This window comes from Vulpes lagopus, chromosome 20, assembly GCF_018345385.1.
Source record: "Vulpes lagopus strain Blue_001 chromosome 20, ASM1834538v1, whole genome shotgun sequence".
In the NCBI taxonomy this organism is placed as follows: Eukaryota; Metazoa; Chordata; class Mammalia; order Carnivora; family Canidae; genus Vulpes; species Vulpes lagopus.
In genome coordinates, this window is record NC_054843.1 from 7,754,713 (window position 1) to 7,772,471 (window position 17,759).

Genomic DNA, 17,759 nt, shown 5'->3' on the forward strand with positions numbered 1-17,759 from the left:
CGTTTCGCCAACATGTTGTTTGAATTTATTGTGGATCCTCTTTCCGCTCCAGTGGATGCTGTGTAATCTCCTGAACTTCCTTTTCCACACAAAACCCCCATAGCAAATTGAGACCGTCGGGTTCTTTGGTGACGGGAAGGAACTGCCATCCAGGAGAGAGTATAATGTCCATATTTTGTTACTCTGCAATTATCTTCAGATAGATGAATAGATGATCTGTTGTGAAATCTTTCTTAAATGATTTATGATCCAGGGAAATCTAGGCTCGAATGTCTACCGAGTGACCCGGGCAGGGGAGAGATTGGGGAAGACTTCGCAAAAGCAGTGAGGTGCCCCCTGTGTTCTGTGGATGAGCTCAAGACCCCTCCAGGCCAGTGGTTGTGTTAAATTGTGCATTTGAAAACGTGTAGTCATTTTAGCATAACTGAGAAAGAACCCAAAGAAAAGGGTTTTATCTTACCGTCTTTTTCCTGAAGAGGTTGTTTATACATGGTTGTGGGTAACGTGGCCATGAGCCTGCCCCTTGCCTCTGACCCTTCTCTTTGCCCTTTGGAGTCAGACATTTGTTGGGATTCTCCCAGCGGGGAGTGCGGAAGCATCTGGAAGGCTGTGATGGCCTGAGATCCGTTGCCCACTTCAGTGCTCCTAGCAGTGCTCCCAAGCACTGTGCATCGGCCCTGCCCCGTCATCCTTCCTGGCTCTCCAGCCCCTACCCAAGGCTTTGCCTTCTTCATCCCAGCATCCAGGTCTCTGGTCTGCAATAAGTGCTCACTGAATATCTTAGAACAAATTGATTGCTAAGGAGATCTATCTCTGCTAATAAACAAGGTGGATGCAAAGACATGTTAATGTGACTGGTGGCTGTCTCTGTTCTCCTAGGAAGTGCTCTCAGGCGTGGTGGTCATATCTGGTAAGGATTCAATCCAGCACCAGGGAGTGTCTTTGACAGTGGAAGGAAGCGTGAACCTCCAGCTCAGTGCCAAGAGTGTGGGTGTGTTTGAGGCTTTCTATAATTCCGTTAAGGTAAGAACGCTTAGGTTGCACATTTTTAGTTCATTATCCCAATGTGTGTGGTGGTGGGTTTTTTTTTTTTTTTTTTAAGATTTTATTTATTTGAGAGAGAGCATGCACACACAGCAGTGGGGATGGGCAAAGGGAGAGGGAGAAGCAGACCCCTCGCTGAGCAGGAAGCCCAATGGGATGCGAGACTGGATCCCAGACCCCTGAGATTGTGACCCGAGCCAAAGGCAGGCAGACTGAGACTTAACTGACTGAGCCACCCAGGTGTCCCATGTGGTGGTTTTTAATTTGCTCTCTGGCTATACTGTTGTTAACCTGTCGGTATTTTGCAAGGTATAGCAGTGGTCCTACTTTTAATACTTACTAATCAAACTGAAAAAGCATTCACATGTTTTGATTCTGAATATATCCTGCTCTTGTAAGTCTGCCTGTTTTTATTCCAATAAGGTAGGATTAGGAGAAGTAGAAGTGCACTAAATTCAGCTTTTAAAGAGACCAGAGCGGGGATCCCTGGGTGGCGCAGCGGTTTGGCGCCTGCCTTTGGCCCAGGGCGCGATCCTGGAGACCCGGGATCGAATCCCACGTCGGGCTCCCGGTGCATGGAGCCGGCTTCTCCCTCTGCCTCTCTCTCTCTCTCTGTATGACTATCATAAATAAATAATAAAAAAATTTTTTTTAAAAAATAAAGAGACCAGAGCTCTTCTGAGAAGTGCCCGTGGCTTCTGGCACTTACCTTCCTCAAACAAAACTGTTATTTTGACTGTGTACACGGCAGCTCTTGGATTTGATACTTGGGTAAAATGCAGATAGAACAATGGCCATTCTTCCCTTTTTGTCATTTTGGGTAGAGGTGTACGTTCCAGAATATAAACTCCTTTTCTATACTTATAGTTTCCTTTTCCTGAAGGACATAATGAGGCTGTTTTGAGGGGGCAGGAGGTGAGAGGAAGGACGGGTTCTAGTTGGCCACATTCAGATCCAGGGCCTCCCTGTCATCTTCCACAATCTCCCCATTTTCCTCCAGAAGCACTTAAGAGACTCACTTCAAAAGTTGTAGATTTTCCGAGTGATACAAAACCAAAGCTTAGAATATGTGAACTAAGGAAGGTGTGGTGGCTGCCTTTGGGCAAGTCCCAGTGTAACGCTGCGGTTCGCAGGGCTGAGGACGGGCCTGCTCCTCCCCGCTCAGTGGGTGGTGGGAAGGCTCCCAGGAGGCTGGCGTCCAAGGCGGGCACAGGGTGGTGAGGAGCCATGGGTTCAGGTGGCAGCCCACCTGGCCCTCCTACCTTGACTGAAGGTAGGAATGCCTGTCAGGATGGTTGTTAGGACAGTTAACTGAGCTTTGGGGGGATAGGAGAGGAAATATGGCTTCAGATGTGCCCCCAGACATGGAAGCATCCAGAACTGTGGATGAACCATAATTGTGCCAGAGACTTGAGCCACCTGGCCACTCCCCTGCAGACACAGCAAGGTGCTGGCCAGGATGCAGGGAGGGTAGCCCCCGAGGGCTCAGGGCCTGAGGCTTTCAAGAGATCATTAACAGACACGGTAATTTGAAAGTGCATCCAAAAGTGCGCGTTGAGAGGTTGGGTTGCTTTTCCTTTACAGCCTATCCAGATTATCAACAGTACCATCGAAATGGTGAAGCCAGGCAAGTTTCCCAGTGGCAAGACAGAAATTCCTTTTGAATTTCCTCTGCACGTGAAGGGCAACAAAGTTCTGTATGAGACTTACCACGGCGTGTTCGTCAACATTCAGGTGAGAGTTTCCTAATCCCGTGCAGGTGGCTTCCTGGCTTTTCTTCTGCAAAATGGCTCCGTCTTTCTTTCACTGAAAGTTACCAGATGGACCCAAGAGTTTAATACTGTAATCATGCCAAGACCACCCATCTATATTCTATTTTGATTTCTCATTTTGCTGTGCAGAACACATTTTATGTGTGGCCATGATTTTTGATAGGAATCCCGGAGAGACCCCTGCTCTAGCTTCTTTTTAAAAAATTCTGTTGTTTCTGTTGGGCCCTAATCAGGCCACATTGACACCGTGAGGGGTGCTGGTAGTGTTTGGTGACAGATATGCCCTCCTCTCTGGCACCCGCACTAATTGTCTGTTCTATACGCATAAATATCTCTTTGTTGGATATCCAAAGGCTACTACTCTAACATAGGCTTGTATTCTTTATTGAACAAACCTTGTAAATGAGGGGAAGTGAATTTATGACTTCCTGTCTACCTCCGCTGGCCCAGGACGCCTTTCACAGCCACTATTGTCTCCGGCACAGTTCGGAGTCATGACTCAGAGCGAGCGGGTGAGAGAGAGCCTTTCCTTTATTCAGCGGAAAGAAAGGTACTTTTGTGATATCAGCCTTGCCGGGTTCCCCTTGCTACATGAGACAAAACCATTTTGTCTTGCATACGTGCAACAGGGCGGAAAGTTAGGAAGTTTCTTGATTTATTAAGTTGTAGCTGATAATTTGGTCTCGGTCAGAGACCATTCCCCTGCCTAAAACATACCACTTTAAAAATACAGATCCTCAAAACACTCGTGAGAGTGTCACCTCAAGGTTTGTCTGCGTGCGAGTTCGATGAAGTGCTCGAAAGATGGGTTTAGAAGCAGGTGCCAAGTGACATCCTGCCCTGCAGTCACTACCTTTCCGTCCAGAAAAACTGCGTCTCGTCCTTCATTATTGGTGCACCTGTTTCAGTGTGCAGTCTGTACACTAAAGGTTCTGGCCAGCCCATGGGAAGTGACCGTAATGACAGGGAAGTGTCCAGATTCACAGGAAGTTGGCTGTGTAGCTGTGCGAATTGCCCGTGCACAGCAGTGCAAGCGCTCTGACCAGCTTCCTAGGTCGGGAGTCCTTTCACCGCCAAAGGCAGTCCATGCACGATGCCTTCTTAGCAAGACTGACAAAATCCCAAATGTGTCATTTGAACATCACAGTTATTCTCTTTCCAGAATCAGCGTTGCCTTGCTTGCTCAACACAGTAGCTCTTTAACACTATTGATTTAATAACATAAGCGCTCGTTCATGAGAAACCAAAGAGAATAACATTCAGGTTTCACTGGTCATGCTTCTTGTCACTTCCTCCTGTGTTCATTGTTCTTATTAGATTAGTTTGTTTAAAATCAAATCGGAGCAGTGCCTGGTGACTCAGTCGGCGGAGCATGTGACTCTTGATCTCTCGGGGTTGTGGGTTCAAGCCTCACGATGGGTGTAGAAATTACCGTAAAAAATAAAGTCTTATAAAAAAATCAAATTGGAAATCTCATCCTTTTCCAAATATTGCCAAGAAGGGCATGCAGATGTATATAGTTGACCTTTGAACAACATGGGTTTGAACCTTGTGGGTCCCCTTTACATGGATTTTTTTTTCCAGTAAATACAGTAGAGTGCAAATGTATTTTCTCTTCTTTATGGTTTTCTTTCTCTAGCTTAGTTTATTGTAAGAATACGGTATATGGTACATATAACTTACAAAATAACAGTTAACCAACTGTTGATGTTATTAGTGAGGCTTCTGGTCAACAGTAGGCTCTCAGTAGTTATGTTTTTGGGAAGTCACAAGTTATCCATGGAGTTTCGACTGTGCAGGGATTGGCACCCCTCAACCCTGCGTTGTTCAAAAGTCAACTGCATATAAAAATCTTGAGTATTTGTGTCCTGCATGGCTGTGTGTAAGTTGGAAACTCTTTAAAATACAATCGGAGGGGCAGCCCAGGTGGCTCAGCAGTTTAGTGCTGCTCCAGTCCAGGGCCTGATCCTGGAGACCCAGGGTCGAGTCCCACGTCGGGCTCCCTGCATGGAGCCTGCTTCTCCCTCTGCCTGTGTCTCTGCCTCTCTCTCTGTGTCTCTCATGAATAAATAAATAAAATCTTTAAAATACATATATATAATAAAATAAAATGCAATTGGAGGAGGACGCCTGAGTGACTCAAAAGTTGAGTGTCTGCCTTTGGTTCAGGTCATGATCCCAGGGTCCTGGGATCGAATCCTGCATCAGGCTCCCCACAGGGAACCTGCTTCTCCCTCTGCCTCTCTTTGTGTGTCTCTCTCATGAATAAATGAAATCTTTTTAAAAATGCAATTGGAGGATTAGTGTGTGGTGAATTCTTCAGTAAGGTGTATGGTCACCCTGACCCAATCTTTTTTCATCAGATTTTACCCTGTGAGGGTTAACTTCAGAATGCTACAACTTAGAATTCCCTACCTCCCCAAATATCTCACAGGTTTCTAAAAATGAGATTTCTTCTCATCCTAACAACCTCCAATGTAGAAGAGCTTATCACCTAGATTCAACATTTATTAGAATTTTGCCATTTTTGTTTCATCTGTGTTTATCTTTCCTGAGTCATTTCAAAGTTAGTTACAGAATCACGACACTTCATCTTCAGCTACTTCAATATCCATCTCCAGAAAATAGGTACGCTCTCCTACATAATCACAGCCGGCATCTTCACACCTATCAAAATTAACAAAAATTCTCAAATATCTCTCATTCCCAATTCATACTCATTTTATTTTAAAGATTTTATTTATTTATTTGACAAAGAGAACAAACAGGAAAAACAATAGAGGGAAAGGGAGAAGCAGACTCCTCGCTGAGTAGGAAGCCTGATGGAAGACTCAATCCCAAGGTCCTGGGATCATGACTTGAGACAGACACTTAACTGACTGAGCCATCAAGGCGCCCCCTCAATTCATATCCAAATTTGTTATTGCTCCTTTTGAGAAAATATGCTGCTGCTTTTTTAAAGATTTTATTTTTAAGTCATCTCTACACCCAGCATGCAACTCGAACTCACAACCCTGAGACCAAGAATCGTGTGCTCCCCCGACTCAGCCAGCCCAGGCGCCCCTTGAGAATACACTTCTTGAGAGAAACTGGGATGTTGGGTTTTTTAAATCAGTTTTTCATTCATTGATCATTCATTCAGTTTCTAGAGGGGTCTTTTGTTAGCCTCTGTGTTTTATAGCAGAGCAAGCGCCACCCAGGGCAGATGGCTACCACTCGTGGGCACAGGGTTGGCCTCAGCGTGGGTCCCATGGGGCCCCTCGCTTGCCGTGCTTACCCTGAAGATTTATAGGTGCATTCCTCTGGAAAGAAAGTGTTGTTGAACCTAGTAACATCCTCTCTCTCAAATGATGTGGGCGCAAAGGCATTTCACATTTAGAATTTGAATTGTGTTATGGTAACGTAATGTAAAAATAGTAAGAACCATAAGACAGAACAAAGGGTTTAAGGTGTAGCAAGTATTACATTTCCAGCTTGCAGGGTCCAGGTTTCCTCTTTACTCGGTCGACAGAGGCTGCTGGGTGGCGTTTGCCCTTGTTCCTCTCCTCAGGCAGGCTGGGTTCGTTCCTCCCCTTTGTGATCAGATCGTGCGTATGAGAACCTGTCCACTTTCCCCAGTTGTCCTTTGTGCAGCTGCCTTTTCTTTGGAAAGTCATGTAAATCACAGGCAAATTTTACTGTGTTTGTTCTACTCTCGTGGCTGTCCTAGCAAGGCTTTATGCTGTAGCCCAGCATCACGGCAGTACCAGCATGTCTGCAAAACCGTCATTCAGAATTAATTTATCCAGATGCTGGTCATCCTTTCTCACAGTTAAGAATATCCTTTCCAGGAGTCGGCCTCAAGTCATTTGACCCATGTCTTCTTTCTTCTTTCCTTTGGCCTCATGTTAACTGACGGTCATAGAAGATCCAATCTTGGGGGCACCCGGGTGGCTCAGCGGTTGAGCATCCTCCTTCGGTTCAGGTCGTGATCCCGGGGTCCTAGGATCGAGGTCTGCACCAGGCTACCTGCAGGGAGCCCGCTTCTCCCTCTGCCTGTGTCTCTGCCTCTCTCTGTGTCTCTCATGAATAAATAAATAAAACCTTAAAAAAAAAAAAAGAAGAAGAAGAAGAAGATCCAGTCTTGGACCTCCTGGCACCCTGCTCGTGGTCTGACCGGCCTGACCCCCTCTGACCCGCAGTGGCTCCTACCACCTGGACCACTCCTTAGCAGTTGGGCAAGATCAGGATAAAGTAAAAAGATCTACGGCTTCGCAGCAGACAGATCTGGGCTTGAGTCACAGCATTGCATAAGGGTTCAGAGCATGGGTTTTGGCAACTGGCAGGTGTAAATTCAAATCCCACCTCTGTGACCCTGGGCAGCCTCCACGACCTCTCCTCCTAGGAGATTAATGAGGCCTTGGCACGAAGTGCTTAGTTAGCACAGGGCCGGGCACAGAGAATGCTCCAAGTACGTTTTTGCTGAGTGGCTGAATGAGGGAGTTATTTGGTGACTGTCCTTATAATCCACTGAGATGGTACATGTGAAAGAATCAACGTGATTCCCAGAACAGAACATCACCGTGTTCCTCTTTTCTCCACCTTTCTCCCCGCATGCACTTAGCAGCTGCCCCATGTTACTAATTATTGCTTTCATGCTTAAAAACATTTCGTGACCAGAAGTTGATGCCTGTTGTTCTGATTCCTTTGCAAGTTATAGAAATCCAGCTCGAACTGACTTAGCCTAGAAAGAGATATCATAGATCATCGAGCCGGCCGTTCCAGGGAAGCCAGCTGTGACTCGGCTTGGCCTTCCGCACACACCTCGTGCTCAGGCTCTTCCCTGGCCGTGGCCAGGCTGGTTGTTGGCAAGCGGCTGCAGCCTCCCATCTACTGGGTTGGCATCCCCGGCCAAAAGAATTCTTTCCAGCATTCCCAGTAGCAGCCCTGGCTTACCGGTCCCTTCTGCTCCCAGGAGGGCTGCGGGGAGGTCCGCCCCGCCAAACCCCTGAGACTAAAGATGGGAAAAGAATCCGAGCCAGCAGGCAAGCCTGAACAAAATGTTGCCCATGCTAGACAGGGTGTGGGCTGTACAGGAGAAAGATGAAAACACATACAGGCATACACGTGTGCATAGATGTACGTGTGCATACACGTGCATGCACACACACCTATGTGAATCTGACAGCACCAGGCCTCTTGGAGCTTATCGGGTCGGGGAGACTAGATTGATATCTCAAAAGAATCTCATACATATATGTACCTGAAAAGGTCCTTCCTTGCAGGCAAGGTTTTTTTTTTTTTTTTAAGTGTTTTAATCTCCCAGTGTTACCTTAAATGTAGAGTAACTTCCTGTGTAATGTGGATAGAGCGTTCATAATGATGCAGCTTCTTGATTCACCCATGCACACAGTCCCAGTTATATAAATCATTTTTAACATGATCCTTAAGACAACAGCTAACTTTCTTCCGTATGGATTCTGTGATTTTGTTTTTTTTATTTTTATTTTTTAAAGATTTTTAAAATTTATTTATTTATGAGAGACACAGGCAGAGGGAGAAGCAGGCTCCATGCAGGGAACCCAATACAAGACTCGATCCCTGGACTCCGGGATCCCGCTCTGAGCCAAAGGCAGATCAACCGCTGAGCCACCCAGGTGCCCCCATTTTTTTTTTTTTTTTTTTTTAATGAGCCTGAAGACAGGGATCATGTGTAGAATGCTGTAGAATGTTGTTACCGGTCAGCCTGTCAGCCCACAGACGGGTGTGAAGAAGCGGTCCCGGGTCGGAGCTCGTGGCTGGGGCACCAGCTGTGCAGAGGGGCTGGCTCTCCCTCGGGGAGAACAGGGCCTGTCCTGCAGGAGGTAACCGGCAGTGGCTGGTGCCGAAAAGTAGCAGAGGGACAGCAGAGGAACTGAACGCAGCCAAGAGCTAGAGCGATGCCCGCTGCCTCGCCTGTCCGCTTCGGTTGGCACACGGGGTCCGTGTGCAGGCAGCCGGGGAGAATGGTCAAGTGAGGCGAGCCGTGCATTGACCACTCTGGAAGCTGCCTCGTGGACGTGGGGGACGTCTCTCTTCTCTTTATTTTTGCATATGTTGGGATTTTCCAAAATAAACTTCTAAAAGGGGTTTCCTTTATTCCTCCGTAAGGTTAAAGTACGGAGAGCCGGTGTTGAGCTGCCCTGGGGTCCTGGCTCCTTGAGCACCGCTGCTCTTCCGTAACTGCAGGTCCTGCGTGGGGTCTCAGTCCGGCCCCCGGTGCAGTGACCGCCGCGCAGGTGCGCTCAGCCCTGTGTCCCTGGGTGCTCTGTGCCATGCGAGATGCTGTCTGGGGCTTCCAGGCCTTTCTGTGTGCTTCCCAATCCTTGCTTACAAAATAGCGGCCGTTGCACGGAGAGCTGCCCTATGCCTGACCGTATGCCAGTACCTTGCACACACACCCACACACCCACACCCACAGTCCCTCTGGCCTCTTGCTGCAAGCAGATCCTCATGCCCGTATTTCATGGAGCAGGAAGCCGAAGCTCAGAGCAGTTGTCTGACTGGCAGCGCTCACCCAGCAACGCGGACACCTGGATTTGAGTTAGCTCTTGCTTCGGAGTGCACGCTCTCTTCTGTCACCCTGGTCTTCCCCTGTCTTGCAGCTGAGCCCCTGTGCCTTGGGACGGCTGTGGGCATAGGCCGAGGAATTTTGTTTTGAGCGTTGGCTCCCCGTTTTGAGCGTTGGCTCCCCGTTAGGTATATTAATTTCAGATAACACAGTAATTGGACCCAGTTTCCCTAAGAATGTTGACTTGTCTCTTTGAATGTAATTCCACGATGAAAGTGAGTCACACGAACATAACCTTGTCTTCTCCGACTTCTCCCTCCAGTATACCCTGCGCTGTGACATGAGGCGGTCTCTGTTGGCCAAGGACTTGACAAAGACCTGCGAATTCATCGTTCACTCTGCTGTAAGCTATATTCGGGGGCCCCGGGCTTAATAGTGGGGACCCTCTGTAGGGTCTGGTGTTTTATCCCATTTGTAGGCTGATAAGTCAGCCTGGTGCTGTGTCCTGGCTGCTGGGTCAGAGACAAGGGACTGGTTTCTCCTGGCAGGGTCAGAGCACCAACAGTGGCATGTGCCCTCTTTGCTGGGGCCCAGAATCCCACAGGGCAATGCCATGGCCCAGATGCCACTGAGGTGCCCCTGAGGAGCACCAGGCTGGGAGCCCACCTGTGTTAGAGCAAGCAGTGAGCAAGGCCGTTTCGGAGAGAGACATCCTTCCCCGAGGTGGCTGCGGCGAACACAACCCAGAGAAATGGCCCGACCCAGATAAGGGGTGGTCAGGGCCTTACATTCTTGGTCTGCCCAGCAAGGACACGTGGGGACACTCTGGGCCAGAGCGGCTTGCCTCTTCCAACACCTTCTGCTAATATTTTGCAGTGACGACACGTTCTTAAAACTTTCCTCTCAAGGGGATCCCTGGGTGGCTCAGCGGTTTGGCGCCTGCCATTGGCCCAGGGTGTGTGATCCTGGAGTCCCGGGATCAAGTCCTGCGTTGGGCTCCTGGCATGGAGCCTGCTTCTCCCTCTGCCTGTGTCTCTGACTCTCTCTCTCTCTCTCTCTCTCTGTCTATCATGAATAAATAAAATCTTTTTTAAAAAAAACAAAACTTTCCTCTCACATGCCAACTTAGGGAACTGGAGCGCCCTCCCTTTGGCTGTAGGTGACTCTGGGTGACTTCAAAGCAGAGTCCTCTGCAGCCCATCCGTGCTAGTCCTTGGTCATCATGCAACACTTAGGAGTGACTGACAGCGCCTCCATCTGCCTTTGCTTTTATTCTGAGCAGTTTAGGGAGAGGAGAGAGCCAGACCGGGGTTCCTAGAGGCGCCCAGGTGAACAGAGCCCAGCTGTGCGGGAGCACGTCTCTGTGGGCCACCTCGGAAACACCACTTCTGAGCTCGCCAGGCTAGAAGAGACCCCTGCTTCTGAGGGCACGGACTCTTGGGGCTGCAGGCCACGTCGAGGGGCCACCCCACCTGGACAGACACTAGAGCCACGAGCCTTCCTTGGCTCATTCACCCAGCGCGTCCTATAGCTTCGTTGGCATGAGCGGGACTCCGCATTCTGGGGATCCCACACGTATCCCATGATCTTTGCCACGTGCCTTAGTAAATGGGGCTTCGATGGAGCTCCGAGGTGAGGCAGTTGGTGTTTGTGGAAAATTTGCGATTCCATCTCTTTTACACTGTTCGGAAATATCCACAGGTGTCTTTTAGTCATGGTTAAGCAAAAGTGTAATATTGTAAAATCTCCTGTATATAAGATTGGTAGTCACTGATGTCCTTTATTTGCATCGTTCTTATAACTTTTTAGGACTTCTGACATTTATAGTTTCCCTCTTAATTTTAGTGGTTACTGTGTTTAACTGAGTCTTCCAGTGAGAAGTGTGTTATAGAAAATATTTTAAATAGTTATTTTTTTAATATTTTATTTATTCATGAGAGACACAGAGAGAGAGAGAAAGAGGCAGAGACACAGGCAGAGGGAGAAACAGGCTCCATGCAGGGAGCCCGATGATGCAGGACTCGATCCTGGGTCCCTAGGACCACACCGTGGACCAAAGGCAGGCGCTAAACCACTGAGCCACCCAGGGATCCCCCAAATAGTTATCTTTTTTGGAAATGATGTGATTGAGATGTTTTCTTTTTTTCTATCAAACTGAAACAAAAAAAAAAATTTTTTTTTAATGTGGTTTATTCCCTAAAAGAGACATATACCCTTTTATGTCTTCTGCAAAAAGAGCCTCCACCTTTGTGAAGGAGAATGAGCCCAAATTCAGTTCCCTGCCCAGAGCTGGGCTCCAGGCCAGGACCCCCTCGGCCCCCGACCCAGGGCCCACAGCCCGCTCATGGCTGCAGAGCCCCCACAGAGGCCAGCTCGGGGCGGGCAGCAGGGGCTGAGCTCTCGGGGCCTCCTCTCTGCTCCCAGCAGTTTACCAGCTCATGGCCTCCAAAAAGCCTGCTCTTTGGGACTGATTTCACGAGGCCAGACCACATGTGATCTCTGGTTGACAAGTCCGATAGTCCTTTAAATGCTGTGAGGAAGAAGAATTTATTCACAAAAGAGTATGTTCACAAACGTATTAATAAGAGTAATTAATATTCCTTAGAATATTCCTTAGAATTCCAGTTCTGGAACTGACCGGAAGTCCGTTGTACTGCTTTGGCAGATGAGTAACCTTGGCAGGGTGGCTGGTGTCCCTCCTGCAGCACGGGGAGAAGCAGGCCAGGCCTGCCCTGACGCAGCCGGGCCATCCGGGCGCGTCCTGCGGTTGTGTGACGGGGAGATGACCGCCGTTAGTGATTGCGGTAACGTGCAGAGGTCGGAGGGAGTCTTCCAGGTGGCAGCCGAGTGGTCACGGCGCTGGCGTCGGAACCAGACCACCTGCGCTTGAATCTCGGCTCTGCCACTTGAGAAAGCTTGTGCGCGCACTGTGCCTCAGTGTCCACGTCTGTGAAGTGGGACAGTGACAGTAACAGCACCGCCTGGGGTCACCGTGCTGACTCAGGAGCACGTCGGTGGATATGATACGCGGTGTCAGCCCTCGTTCCGAGAGAGGTTTAAGATAAACACCTTCTAATGACACTACTCTCGGCTCTTAGGTCTAATTTTGTAATTTCTGGACCTGAGAGATTGAGAAAGCAGTTCCCTCGTTTTCCAGATGAGGAAACTGAGTCATGGGGGGGTGGAGAAATGTGACAAAGAACGGAGCACAGTGTCTTGGCAGAGTGTTTTTAGACCCCCTGCCTGCCTCGGAGTACCGAGTCCTCCCCGGTTCATTAGGCTGCCTTCGTTTCCTTGAACGGGGAACGGGGACCGTGGCCTGCGGAACTCTTGGCTTCCAGCGGCTGATTCTGGTTTTACCTCCCGTTTTAGCCTCAGAAGGGGAAGCTGACCCCGAGTCCCGTGGACTTCACCATCACGCCTGAAACCTTGCAGAACGTCAAAGAGGTACGACGCTCCTCACGCTTGCCAGCTGGGGTGTTTGCTTAGGGACCGCATCCCACGGACACGCTCTGTGTCTGTGTATCAAGTCGCAGCAAGACGAAATTTCTGATTATTGTCCGTACCCAGAACACTCTGGATTTTCTTTGTTTCTTTGTTTTTTGAAAGATTTTATTAAAAAAAAAAAAGATTTTATTCATGAGAGGCACAGAGAGAGAGAGGCAGAGACACAGACACAGACAGGGGGAGAAGCAGGCTCCCTGCAGGGAGCCCAGTGCAGGATTTGATCCCAGGACCCCGGGGTCACACCCTGAGCCAAAGGCAGATGCTCGACCACTGAGCCACCCAGGGATCCCCAGACTGGATTTTCAATTTTGATTTCTTTTTCTTTTTTTTTTTTTTTCTTTCTTTCTTTCTTTCTTTCTTTCTTTCTTTCTTTCTTTCTTTCTTTCTTTCTTTGTTTCTTTCTTTGTTTCTTTCTTTCTTTCTTGATTTCTTTTTAAACTCAGTAAGTACTTAGAAGAATGCTTCATAAAAGCTGCTCGGGGGGCTGACTGCCCACTGTGCTCCCCTCGCCCCCTCTCCCCCCAGTCTACCTTGTAGGGCCCAGAGCCCCACTTCCCTGAGCCCCGGTCACCCCCTGACGCCCAGCCTGGGAGCCACACCCCTTTACTTCTTATTTGGCCACCTGCTCTCTGTCATCCAAGGGCATGGCTTTCCCCCCTGCTCTACTGCTGCTTTCTGCTCTGGATCCTGCTGATCAGCAAGTGTGGGAGGTCCGAGGCCCAGGAATCATTATCGGCCTTCCTGGGGAGGCCCCACTGAGGCAGGGGTGCATCCTGGGAGCCTCTCTGAAAATCCATTTACCATCTCTCCCCTCTCCAGTTTCTGGAGAGGACGAGTCCCCCATGGGCCCATCAGCTTGTTCCTTCAAAAGGATTTGACGTGATTGGGAGCATGCAGGGAGCATGGGTGGTCACCACAGGCCTCGGCTTGCTGGCTGGGATCTCGCTGCCCCGCTTGTCCCCAGCTTTGGCCGTTAGCCTGACAGCTACCCAGGAGCACCCTAGGTAGTGCCCGTGCTCTTAGGTGGGTTTGTGTTTCTTCCTGCCAAGAACCTAAATAACATAAAACTTAGTGATAGGACTGGAGTGAGGAAGAGGAGCAGAAGCCAGTGCGTCTCGTAAGGGGCTCCTGGCCGGATCTTGGGAAATAGTTTGTGGTGTTCCTTACATCGTGTCCTGTACTCTCCTCTTTGCTTTATTGCTTTTCTTTTTCTTTTTACTTGTCCTTACTCTCCTTGGTTAAGGTCATAAGGGTTGTTTTTGGGGTTTTTTTTTCTGTTTTTATACCGTTGCTTGCTCCTTTTTCCTCTAACATCCTATCTCTGTTTTCCTAATAGTCCACCCCCAAATGTTCAGACATACAGAGACAATCATGAGTTTAAGGAACAGCACTGAGAACAAGAACCTTCTGCCAGAGGGTTTGTAACATTTTTGCATTTTCCTCCCACATATACCCTTTATTTGTTGGAATGGTCAGAAATCCATGCTCCAGTTTATCTGTTTTATTTTTCCCAGTATTGAGCCTCTGTCGGCTAAGAAACCATTTCTAATAGTTGCCCGAAGTGTCACAGTGATGACTTAGCCGTCACTAATTACTGGAAGTTTCACCATGTCCTTGCTCACCACTGCTTCCTCTCAGCCTTTTCTTTCTTCAGTGTATTTTTTGTGCTGCTGGAGTACATCCTAGTGCTGTTCTTTCAGAAAGGGTAGGAGTGGACTTACGTCCTTGAATGGAGGTCAGACACCTGACTTTGCTCTCACACTGACCTCTATTGTCTTGGTAGATGGAAGCTTCTGGCTTCAGTTTCATTTGCCCTTAAACTTGGAGAGTAGCTCCCTGGTTTTCTCGTGCCTGGTGATACTGATGATCTGGTCCCCAAATTCGTGTGAGCTCATCTGTTTCTCCTCCCTCTCCCTTTCCCCCAGCCCCGAGAACGTCCGGCTTCTCCCCATCCTTAGTGTTCTGGAATTTCAAAGCCTTTGTTGGATTTTGGTGTTTAATTAGTCAGTCTGCTGGCTGCCTTTCCTTCAGCTCTGTGAACTTCTCTTGGATGTGTCATGGGAGAGTCGGCGCAGACTTTCAGCTCACTCATTTGCTCTTCGGTTGGTTTGTAGCCCGACTGTGATTCATCTCCAAGCCCGTTTCTTTTCCAAGATAGCCCCTTCTTCTACTGCAGGTTCACGGCCCTTCCCCTCTGTTTCCTAGTGGCTGGTCATTTCTGTTTGCTGAATGTGTGACTCTTTTTTTTTGCTTTTATTTTCCTCAAAGGTTTGTTGATTCTTGGATGTCAGCTTATATTCATAGATGAGGATCAAATACATGTGGCCTTGTTAACGAGACTGTCCTCAACCCAAATGACAGTCTGTCCTTCTGGTTGTAAATGTGCATTCCAACAGAGGAGCTGCTGGGGGAAAGGCCTCCGGCCCTGTGGGCCCTCTGTTAGGGTGCACAGGTAGCTTGTCTTCTGGGGCGAGAGCCTCGTTGTCCTGCGTGGTGGCTGTAAATGACTAGGAACATTGCCCTGCCTCGCCCGGCCTGCTCTGGGAGCATGCTGGGTGGGAAGTCCCCCTCGAGGGAAGCTGTGGTGCCAGCCTGGGCACGTGCTGACTCCAGAGACCACTCATGGGCACCACCAACTACTCCCTCCCTGGGTGGGCACCGCCTCTGATCTCAGGGCTGCCAGGGGACGCTCACGTGCAGAGCTCTTGCTGGCAACCTCAGGACACGGCCCCCTGAGCTGTTGGGAGCCTCACTGGGCACTTCTAGGCACAGAAACACGTCACTGGGGTTGTGTCCGCGTGGCGCTCCGCATAGCCTTTCTCGGGGTCGTTTATGTATGTTAACACCATGCCCCTCGGAAGAGAGGGTAAAACGAATGGTCAGCCAGGATCTTAGGCTGGATGTCGAGACCTTTTCTTTTCCATCAATTGTCTGAAAGAATTTTAATGTAGATTGCTGCTGGTTTTTATTTTTCTAAACAAATAGCTTCTTTACTTGTAGTTGTTGCTAGAGCTTTGGAATCAAGACTCTCCTCGAGCTCCGCACCTCCGGAGCTGTCGGCTTCCTGTGCTGCGCCGTGTGCCCCGTGAGCCCCAGCCAGTGACCACCAGCCCTGCAGGGGGCTGGTCGGTGCTGGGCTGCAGGGGTGAGGTGCTGGCTGGATTTCAAAGAGGAAAACACTATGAACGTCATTTTTTAATATTGATGATATGTGGAAGTGATATTTAGGGCATATTGGTTGATTTTAGCTGTTTCCTCTTTATTAACATAGAGCTACTAGAAAATTGTAAGTTACATACGTGGCTCACGTTTGCGGCTGCATTTCTGTTTCTGTGAGGCGTGGTGTTCTAAACTCCGACTTAGCTCCAGAACCCGGGGCCAGTGAGGCGAAGCTGCTAGAACCGTTGCCTCCGACTCTTCAGATCCTCTTCCCACAAACACAGCGTCATCCACCCGTGACCAGGTCCTACGACTACAGGGAAAAGGTCCAGGAGATTTTATTTAGTCAAACATTGATGAAAACTGTTCTCTTCGTGTGTCCTTGAAATGAAACAAGTACCTTGGCTTTCAAAGTTGCGTAATTGGGAGCATTTTCAGTTGATTCTCCTTTTAAAACCTTTTAGGGGAGCGTGACTGGTTCCCCGCAAACAGCCCTGGCAACTTCCTCAGGCGTTGTTACGTCGTGTTGCTTGGCGAGAAGGAGCCTTCCAGACCTGACCGAGGATCGGCCGACCCTGGTTGCGGCCGTTCTGTCCAGGCGGTGTCGGCCGCCCGGTGGCTGCAGGCCGTTGTTGAATAATTCAGCCTGTTATGACCTTGACAGAAGAAGGAAGTAAAACAAAACAGGGCCTCCCATTTGGAAAACAGGGTCCCTGCAGGTTTTATAGAAACGGTCCAACTCCGTTTTCAGTTTTTATTTGCACCAAGTGACTGACTGTGGAGCGATTTCCCTTGGCCCCTCCATCCCCATGTCTTCTGTTGTGTTCCAGAGAGCCTTGCTCCCCAAATTCCTCATCCGGGGACATCTCAACTCTACCAACTGCGTCATCACGCAGCCGCTGACAGGGGAGCTGGTGGTCGAGAGCTCGGAGGCCGCCATCAAGAGCATAGAGCTGCAGCTGGTCCGCGTGGAGACCTGCGGTAAGGGCCTCGCCGCCCCCGTTGCCCTCTGCCCAGCAGCTGGCCGGTGGGTGGAAGCGGAAGTGAGAGCGCACCCCCCCCCCCCCCCCGCCCTTACGAGAACTGCAGAGCCAGTGGCAGGGGCGCTGAGTGTGCGGACCCAGGCTCGCGGAGTCCCCGAGGGTCGGTGGATCACTTGTTTCTGACCGCGCGGCGCCCTCCCCGCAGGGTGCGCCGAAGGATACGCCCGAGACGCCACCGAGATCCAGAACATCCAGATCGCCGACGGCGATGTTTGTCGGGGCCTCTCGGTCCCCATCCACATGGTCTTCCCGCGGCTGTTCACCTGCCCCACGCTGGAGACCACCAACTTCAAAGTGGGTAAGTGCACCAGCTCCCAGCCCCGGGGGCCTGCCCGAGTCCCCTGCGCAGGCTGGTTGGCCCCCACGGTGCGCCCATGGGTGTGGGCCCCGGGCGGGGACGGCAGGCGGGGGAGGGACGCCAGCAGGGAGCGTGGGAGGCCAGGGAGGCTCCTCTGACAGATGGCATCTGAGCAGGGACCTGCCTGTGACAGCCCAGCATTAGCCTTCATCATCGCGGAGGCCTCCGCGCCCCCAGCTTGGGATGTCTTGGTCACTGCCCAGGATTAATATCTGGGGAGCCCCTTGAGGGCTTTTGTCGGCAGCGTGGTGGCCTAGCGAGCACAGGAGGGGTCGGGACACCTTGTCCGGAGCAGAGAGGGTCACAGACTCAGCTGTTTGTCGAATACCGGCCAGGCTGGCCACCTG

At 49.9% G+C, this 17,759-nt stretch overlaps 1 protein-coding gene across 1 annotated transcript in view; it reads left to right on the forward strand.

Annotated features, from left to right (window-relative positions):
• Positions 1-17,759, forward strand: part of VPS26C (VPS26 endosomal protein sorting factor C) — a 46,680-nt gene that overhangs the window by 26,439 nt on the left and 2,482 nt on the right. The window contains exons 2-7 of the mRNA XM_041734967.1: positions 880-1,023; positions 2,629-2,778; positions 9,668-9,748; positions 12,718-12,792; positions 16,842-16,992; positions 17,200-17,352. Coding sequence (XP_041590901.1) covers positions 880-1,023; positions 2,629-2,778; positions 9,668-9,748; positions 12,718-12,792; positions 16,842-16,992; positions 17,200-17,352 — 754 coding nt within the window. The remainder of the gene's footprint in view (positions 1-879; positions 1,024-2,628; positions 2,779-9,667; positions 9,749-12,717; positions 12,793-16,841; positions 16,993-17,199; positions 17,353-17,759) is intronic.